The 1,543-nt window shown below is 65.3% G+C and overlaps 1 protein-coding gene across 1 annotated transcript in view; it reads right to left on the bottom strand.

The window, feature by feature from the left end:
• Window positions 1-1,338, bottom strand: part of AKT2 (AKT serine/threonine kinase 2) — an 11,205-nt gene extending 9,867 nt beyond the window's left edge. Inside the window, exons 1-2 of the mRNA XM_006031384.3 lie at window positions 696-1,338; window positions 1-64 (exon numbers count right to left, since the gene is read on the bottom strand). Of these exons, the coding sequence (XP_006031446.1) occupies window positions 1-64; window positions 696-741 (110 nt within the window). The 5' untranslated portion in view covers window positions 742-1,338. The remainder of the gene's footprint in view (window positions 65-695) is intronic.
• Between the last annotated feature and the right edge of the window lie 205 nt (window positions 1,339-1,543).

Genomic DNA, 1,543 nt, shown 5'->3' with positions numbered 1-1,543 from the left:
CCGAGGAAGGAGCCGTCGCTCTTCATCAGGAAGTATCTGGGTCGCCACGTTTTGATGTATTCACCTGCAAAACAGGAGGGTTGAGCTGGGCGTGGTCGTGGCCTCCCTACTGCCCCCCCCATCCCGGGCAACGGGCACTGGTTGGGAGCTGAAGCCTTGGCTGGGGTCACTGCCAGAGCCTGGGGCAAAGCCAGAACCCAGGAGTCCTGTCGCTCGGGGCCCTGCCCTGGCACCCAGGGTAGCCTGCAGCTGGGATCTCCCTGCAGCCCTGTGCCAGGTAGACGTACTCTGCAGGGCCAAAGAACAGGCTGGTCTCGTCCACGGGCACCCAGGTACCCTGCCAGCCCCTTTCCCCCTCCTGAGACAGGCTCTGGAGGCCCCACGGCCATCCTGACCCGCCAAGGACTCTGCAGCTGCTACCTCCACCGGGTTCAGAAACAGCAGCAGGCTGAGGCCCGCTGCTCCCCTCACAGCTCCCTGCTGTATCTGTCTGTGCAGGGGAGGCACTCGCTAGACCCGAGCCAGCAAGCACAGGACGAATGTGGCCACGGGCCACTGGAACCTCTGCTAGCGCCACGGGCGCAGGGAGCCGGCTGGGCTGCAGGGGCTCCCCGGCCCCTTCTGCACCAGCTGGGAAGAGCTGCATCCCCTTCCCCGCTCTATAAAGCTGTGCCCTCCCCTTCCCTCTCTCTCACCTCTCTTGTGCAGCCAGCCCTCTTTAACGACCGACACCTCGTTCATGGTGGAGCCACAGCCTCCGGCCGCCTCTGTCGGGCAGGACCAGGGAACGGGCTAATGCCAGCAGCCACAGGATGAGCCGTGCTTGGAGTTGGGCCCTGTGGAGGCATGAGCATGAGCTGCTGTAGTGTGGGTCACTGGGTGAAGCCACAACACCCACTGCCTGCCCCCCCCACCCCACACACCGGATCTGAGCATGGGACAGGGCCACCTCCATAGGTGAGGCAAATCTTGGCCCCTGGGCGCAGACAGGACAGGGGGCTGGAGCAGGGAGCACCCACCCAGGGCTAACATCTGTGCCTGGTCCCCACGTCCGGCCTCCGCACGTGCCGCCCCTGGCCGCCAAGCAGCAGCTCTGGTGCTGGGGAGGCGAGGGAGCTAGCCTCAACATGACGCCACCCACACCCCAGGAATGACAGCAGGGGGCCCCCCCCCGCAAGCATGGATCCTGCTGCCACACATGGGCCACAAGGCTCAAAGGAGAGGGACGGAGTACCCTACCCCGGCTGCCTGGCCGCGTTTGTGTCCTGGCCCCGCACAAGGGTTTGTAGCCAGTTCTGACTCGGCTCCGGGCACTGGCTGAGGCTGCAGGTGATGCAGCCTAGGCGCTCAGGGACACCAGCTCCCAGTCAGCGCTTGCTCCCTGCACCTCGTTATGGGGAACCTCATGTGTTTTGAGCCACAGAGCCAATGCCCGGCCCGGGGCAGAGAGAGCGGCTGCCAGCTCCAGGGTGACAGAGCCCCAGCTCCAGGCATCAGATGGTGTCGCAGGGATACCAGGCTCCAAGGCTGCCTCTTGAGCCCT

The sequence above is a fragment of the Alligator sinensis genome, unplaced genomic scaffold, assembly GCF_000455745.1.
Source record: "Alligator sinensis unplaced genomic scaffold, ASM45574v1 scaffold1667_1, whole genome shotgun sequence".
Lineage (NCBI taxonomy): Eukaryota > Metazoa > Chordata > Crocodylia > Alligatoridae > Alligator > Alligator sinensis.
The sequence above is the reverse complement of the archived record's forward strand: the minus strand, read 5'-3'. Positions and strand labels throughout refer to the sequence as shown.